Raw genomic sequence first — 7,143 nt, forward strand, 5'->3', positions numbered from 1 at the left:
AAGAGACTGGTCGCATTTGTATATGCGGTTAATGCCATTGGCAACACAATTCCTCCACTGTTTGTGTTCCCACACATACATTATGCAGACTGTGTCAGAGATGGACCAGTAGGAAGTACTGGTAGTGGAAATAAATCAGGATGGGTGCAAGAAACAGATTTCCTCATCTTTCTGAAGCACTTTGCAAACCACACCAAGGTAAGCCATGATAAAAAGTAATGGAATTGCGATGCTGGTGAACAACTACATTTTTTCAGCTTCATTGTTATGTTCAAAATTGGTGCAAGAGTTGTAGGTTATAATGCCCACTGAGCCAATGAGGCCAAACTCAAGGAAGACCAACCAAAATTAATGAAATATTCAGTTGCAGAAAATTCCATAATTTGTCTTTTTTGGGGGGTTGGAATATGTTCAAAAGCTAGATTTCTGCATTCTGTCACACACACACGCTACATAAATGGATGTAAGTGCATTCATGTGTTGAATAAACAAAGATTACATGTTAATGTTTTGTCAGTACCCTTATTTCATTGTGTTACATTTCACCCCAGGATATGTTACAACTAACCCAGACTATGGGGTTAATTGTAACATTTCACTCTTTGTGTTTGAGGCCATACCATGCAATGGGTAATTGTGCTGCAGAGAAAATAGCTGCACTATTTAATAGCAGAGACATGTAAATACTTTGCATTACATTTTGAATCCACTACCTTAAAAGAGCTCCAATTTACAGACAGAAATGTCAAAAATGTTACAACTATCCCCGGTCTCCCACTGTTACCTTATTTGGAGTCCAGTTGAAAAGGAAAGTCTTCTCAGGAAGCTGAACGACAAAAATAAATGTTAAAGGAGCTAAAAATCAGTGGTCAAGGTGATATTGACTCCACATGCATCCTTTAACATAGCTTCCACACAGTGTCCGTTAAAATAATAATAATAAAAAAAGAGATTATAAATATGCAGGCAAGACTAGACACGTAAATCTGCATCTGTACCTTTACTGAAGTGTGATTTTAAATGCAGCACACTAACTTTTCACAATATATTTTTTTACAGTTTGTCTTTTAAGGTTGCAAAGAGCTGCACTTTCTTATAGATGAACACTACATAATTCACGTGTAACTTATCATATTTTATTATTATTATTATTATTACTTCAAGATTATCTCCCATACCTCCAGAGAAATTTCCAAGTTCACCTTCTCGACATCATTGGTGTTGACTTCTGTACTTCTACAGAATCCAGTCCAGGCTATGTGGGGGGGGAAAAAACATGCAGTCAAATTCGCATTTATATTTTCGATGCTTCTCTTAAAAATGTCCCTAATAATGAAAACAATATATTAATACCGATTCCCAAGATGCACAAGAGGACAGACAACTTCATCGTGGAGAGGTTAATTCATAATGGAGAAGACACACACAGGCAGTGGGACAGTACAGGAAAGTCTCTCTACTTCCTCAAATGTGCGTTCATATGATTCAGTAAACAACAGTTCCGCCACATTTGACCACAACTTTCTATGCTACATTCACTCCCCCATGAATGTCTGATTTACACAGGATGTTTCACAAACATACTAATATTAACCCTTGTGTGGTGTTCATATTTTTGTCTGTGAAGGTTCTCATGTCATCCAGGTCATCGTAAGAAAAGAAGTCCAGACGCTTTTCTTTGCAAGCTCCTTTGACTGTTCATATTTTTGTTACTCAGCCAGTGTTCATGGGTCTGGTGGACCCGCTAGAGTTTTGGCTTTCCAAATTAACACTATCAAACAATTTTATGTTAAATTACTCAACAGATGTTTACTTCATCCCAATTACAAACCATATGAACAGCAAACATGGTTAATTTTTTCCCTTTACCTTTGTTAGATCACATTTATGAATTAATGTGCTTCTCGTTTTTTTTTTTTATAAAATGTTATAAAAAATAAATCAGTTATAATCAAGTGGAGTGAGTGGAAAGACACAACACATTTACACGTGAAGCAATATGTTTCACAACTAAATGGGATCAGCTGCTCATCAATGGTGACATTAGGCCCAGGGTTGTAAAACAGGGGAGGTGGTGCACACACTTATCCCACACTGTCCTGATGGCAGCTAGCTTGTCTCTCTGCCGTCGAGCTGGTCTGTCGTCTCGGTTATCAAAACGGATAATCCTGGAAATTTTGTGGAAGTTTTCCAGAGACATTGATGCACGGAAAGGTTCTTGCCGGTTTCTGCATCCCACAGGGATTCTGTGGATTCCCCTTTGGACCTGAAAACTCCTGCAAGGATAAGAACCCCAAAGTAGGCCTTTGGGGTTCTTAGATGAATTTGGTCCATCTCCTTCCACCTCTCTCCAAAAACACACCTTCCTTCTAGATTACTGCAATCCAGAATAATTTTCTGGATGGAATCTGGGATGAAAAGCTCAAATGAAGACTTGATGTCCTGCACATGAGTAACTGTCAGCCGTGTTGGCCCTGGCTTATCACAGTAACAGCTCTGCAGGGTGGCTCATTTCTTGGGCAAGAAGACCATTCAATTTCACCAGTTATTGACATCCATATTTCTTCACTTGCTGTCTGGTGGGCTTGTTCTGGTCCTGGAGCTGGCTGCAGATGGGGTACTCGTCTTCGTTTTGTTACTAAATGGTGCTCAACCTCATCCTCTTCTTCAAAGTCACTGTCAGACTCTGAATTTTCAGAAATGTGAAATATTCTGAAACCTCTTTGTCAACATCATCATCCGAAGCCCCTCTCTCTTCCAAAATCAATTGGATGGCCCTCGCAGCAGATAATCTTTTGCCATCTTGATCAGTTGTGATAAAGAACCACACTGGCAAAGTCTTATTTATAGTATTATGCCCCTAATTTGCAGGTGGGACAGGGTATGAGAAAATAAAATTTGGATCCCTCAAGAAAGAGGGTAAAATGTGTGGGAATGTCAGAGCAGACGGTGTTGATAGTTGAATTTTCAACAATGTTGCAACTTTGTGCGGGAGCAGGAGGGGAAGAAAACACTATCAGCAGCACCAGAAAGGAGGAAGACAGAGTGTGGGAACACAGGACCTACACTTTCAACACTTTTATTAGACCTGGGTCCAGTGGACCCGAACACCTTGTATGTAATGTAAATGCGTGGGGGGAGGTACAGTATGAGGTCATTGAAAATTAGTTCGGATTTATGTTCTTCACAGAAAATAAGCCAAAGCCAATGAATTTCAGGTTGAAAAAATAATTAATTGTTTAATTTTTCTTTTGAAAAAAACTGAAAACGGGTCTCACAGACCCGAACACCATACAAGGGTTAAGCAGGTAAAAATTTCAGAGCTCAGGTTTAATGGGATAAAAGGTTACACATCATATTTTATTCAAACATCACTGTTTTATTTACAATCATTTCAGATCATTTCAGGCACTAGTGAAGCAGGAAGAACTGCCCTGCCATATTTTTTTAAGAACCTGGAACACATGGTGGCATTTTTTGCAAATATACAAACATATTAGTAACAAAACAGGAAGAAAACATTTGACATTTTTATTTAAACTTTGGCCTCAATGTAATAATTTTCAGAGAATTTCCGGTGAGAGCCTCATCAGGGTACCATAAGCACTAGAAACTGAGTCTAACTCAGCTTTAGTTTAAAGAAAAAAGGGCCACAGAAACAACTACATGTGACATTGTGATGCCTTGAAACGAACATCTCGCTGTGGTGCAGCACCTTCTGCTACCTCATCTCGCCTCTACCTAGCCTATTTTGAGAATACAACCCTGTTATTTTTCTTCAGGTTTTTTATCACTCTTTTCAGTCGCCTTTGTCAACACTGCTCTCCTGCAGTCCCAGGACTCTCTCCAAACGTTTGGCCCTAATGGGAGGCAACTGTTCGTACATGTCGAAGCCGAGCTGTAAGTGATGCTGGGGCAGACGGAAGAGCAGCAAGTGACTCCTCAACACCTGGAAATGAGAGAATGACAGTGAGAAAGATGTGAGAGGAGCAGCAGGAGTGATTGTGTGAACCAGATATTCCCAACAAGACAGGCTTGTGCCCCATGTGGACCCTGCTGTTACCAGGGGGGATAGAGACACCAGCTGAGGTTAAACACACACATTTCCTTTTTCATACTGACTGTTACACACTATGTGATTTAACCGGACCTGGTGTTTACATGCTAGGCTGGACGTGCACTTAATCAGAACAGTATGAAATGTGCACAAGTGACAGCTCCTCGCATGCCTCTGCCTCAATGACCATCTTTCATTGATCACCTCCATGAAGATGGATTTCTGTCGTTAATGAAGTGCAGCACTTCCCGTTACGGAAATAAAAGTACTTATTAACAACATACTCTCCCCCGAAAATCAGGGCCTTGTTCCAGAAAGCAGCTTTAGTAGAATTTGTTCACCCTGAGATGACGAGCTCAGTGAGTTTTCTGTTCCATGATGAGAGCTAACTGAACCCAACCTGCTCCCTGCCACATTTCTGAAACAAACGCTGATTCCTCTCCTCCTGCTGCTCCTGAACCCGCTGCCTGACACGTAGTTTGATTTAGTCGTTCATGTAAATACGTCAAAGCCCATATTTGCACTAGTGTAAAAATATAAAATCCCCACTTGACAGTAGCAAACAGACAGCGATCACTGCACACTCTGAATATTATCAGTTTAAAACAATAAATCTTTAAGCTTTTGACCTTTCAAGCCAAGAAGAACTAAATATTTGCCCCCATTGAGCTCCACAAACGTGCAAAACTAAGTCATTCAAAACTCAAAACCTACTACGTTTCTAAATATAACTGCAGGACATGCAGGCCTATAATGAAACAGTGTTTTGCAAATGCACTCAACTGAAGTGAGGCCACTACTTAAAACCTGGATTTAAAGAACTAATGTACTTTTCCCTATTTCTATCATACATATAAACCTTTTAAAATATCCATGCTCACAGTGAGGTCACCGTATGTGAGCTGAAAGCTCAGACTTCATAATGTTCTAAACAATCGGCTTCAGACAGTTTTCTAATTTGGTCTCATAAGAGCTCTGGCTTTGAGCACAGAAGTCCTACCAATCTGCTGTTTACATCTTTTGTTTGTGAGCAGCAGCCACTCAGAAGAAAGCTGGATTAAATGGATGGAAGGAGGAAGGAGAGAGCTAAAAGATGAACTAAAGCGGCTGCGCAAAAGCCCAGTACAAAATAAATAAGGATTATTTTGTATTGTGAGTCACACAAATCTACTCCAGTACAGTCCAAGAATAGAAATGTGGAGCTAGGACTGAGCACAATAGCTCCACTTTGAGAAAACAAAAGTATTAAGACATTATGGTGGTAAAGCACGCAATGAAAACAGTGAGAGTTTAGCAAGACTGTAATAACTAAATCATCAAGAAGCAGAGAGGCAAGGGGGGAGAATGAGTAATGAATGAACACAACATGTAAAGACCAGAGGCAGAAAGAGAGCAGGAAAACTACCAGTGCATGCTAAAAGGAGAGGAGTACCTCGTCAGTCAGGTAGTAGATCTTCCTCAACATACTGTGTCGAGCGGTTTCAACCTCCTGGAAAAGAACAAGGGAATTAAAGATCAAAGCCTGGCTCGTGCACTTCATGTCTCCGTGTTTAATGCTGCTCCACTGCACGTATGAATGTTTTCAGCTTCACCCCTCTAAAATAATGCCTTTGTGAATTGAGCAAATATGATGTGTTTCTAAAGTGGAGCTATTGTGCTCAGTCCTAGCTCCACATTTCTATTCTTGGACTGTACTGGAGTAGATTTGTGTGACTCACAATACAAAATAATCCTTATTTATTTTGTACTGGGCTTTTGCGCAGCCGCTTTAGTTCATCTTTTAGCTCTCTCCTTCCTCCTTCCATCCATTTAATCCAGCTTTCTTCTGAGTGGCTGCTGCTCACAAACAAAAGATGTAAACAGCAGATTGGTAGGACTTCTGTGCTCAAAGCCAGAGCTCTTATGAGACCAAATTAGAAAACTGTCTGAAGCCGATTGTTTAGAACATTATGAAGTCTGAGCTTTCAGCTCACTGGGATTACTTACACACACGGTGACCTCACTAAAGCTGCTTTCTGGAACAAGGCCCTGATTTTCGGGGGAGAGTATGTTGTTAATAAGTACTTTTATTTCCGTAACAGGAAGTGCTGCACTTCATTAACGACAGAAATCCATCTTCAGGGAGGTGATCAATGAAAGATGGTCATTGAGGCAGAGGCATGCGAGGAGCTGTCACTTGTGCACATTTCATACTGTTCTTATTAAGTGCACGTCCAGCCTAGCATGTAAACACCAGGTCCGGTTAAATCACATAGTGTGTAACAGTCAGTATGAAAAAGGAAATGTGTGTGTTTAACCTCAGCTGGTGTCTCTATCCCCCCTGGTAACAGCAGGGTCCACATGGGGCACAAGCCTGTCTTGTTGGGAATATCTGGTTCACACAATCACTCCTGCTGCTCCTCTCACATCTTTCTCACTGTCATTCTCTCATTTCCAGGTGTTGAGGAGTCACTTGCTGCTCTTCCGTCTGCCCCAGCATCACTTACAGCTCGGCTTCGACATGTACGAACAGTTGCCTCCCATTAGGGCCAAACGTTTGGAGAGAGTCCTGGGACTGCAGGAGAGCAGTGTTGACAAAGGAGACTGAAAAGAGTGATAAAAAACCTGAAGAAAAATAACAGGGTTGTATTCTCAAAATAGGCTAGGTAGAGGCGAGATGAGGTAGCAGAAGGTGCTGCACCACAGCGAGATGTTCGTTTCAAGGCATCACAATGTCACATGTAGTTGTTTCTGTGGCCCTTTTTTCTTTAAACTAAAGCTGAGTTAGACTCAGTTTCTAGTGCTTATGGTACCCTGATGAGGCTCTCACCGGAAATTCTCTGAAAATTATTACATTGAGGCCAAAGTTTAAATAAAAATGTCAAATGTTTTCTTCCTGTTTTGTTACTAATATGTTTGTATATTTGCAAAAAATGCCACCATGTGTTCCAGGTTCTTAAAAAAATATGGCAGGGCAGTTCTTCCTGCTTCACTAGTGCCTGAAATGATCTGAAATGATTGTAAATAAAACAGTGATGTTTGAATAAAATATGATGTGTAACCTTTTATCCCATTAAACCTGAGCTCTGAAATTTTTACCTTCTTAA

General features: G+C 40.5%; 2 protein-coding genes across 2 annotated transcripts in view; one reads left to right on the forward strand and one right to left on the reverse strand.

Moving 5' to 3' along the window:
* rpap1 (RNA polymerase II associated protein 1) overlaps window positions 1-6,653 on the forward strand; it is a gene marked incomplete in the record, with an annotated part of 19,143 nt that extends 12,490 nt beyond the window's left edge. Inside the window, 1 exon segment of the mRNA XM_042218163.1 lies at window positions 6,495-6,653. Coding sequence (XP_042074097.1) covers window positions 6,495-6,644 — 150 coding nt within the window.
* Window positions 3,067-5,689, reverse strand: LOC121814089 (RNA polymerase II-associated protein 1-like). Its single transcript, XM_042218166.1, has 2 exons — window positions 5,490-5,689; window positions 3,067-3,949 (listed from the first exon to the last, which is right to left on the reverse strand). The coding sequence occupies exons 1-2, from the start codon at window positions 5,595-5,597 to the stop codon at window positions 3,800-3,802; spliced, it is 258 nt and encodes an 85-aa protein (XP_042074100.1). The 5' UTR covers window positions 5,598-5,689; the 3' UTR covers window positions 3,067-3,799.
* Window positions 6,654-7,143: the final 490 nt, after the last annotated feature.

The sequence above is a fragment of the Haplochromis burtoni genome, unplaced genomic scaffold, assembly GCF_018398535.1.
Source record: "Haplochromis burtoni strain Fernald_Lab_line unplaced genomic scaffold, NCSU_Asbu1 Contig_16, whole genome shotgun sequence".
Lineage (NCBI taxonomy): Eukaryota > Metazoa > Chordata > Actinopteri > Cichliformes > Cichlidae > Haplochromis > Haplochromis burtoni.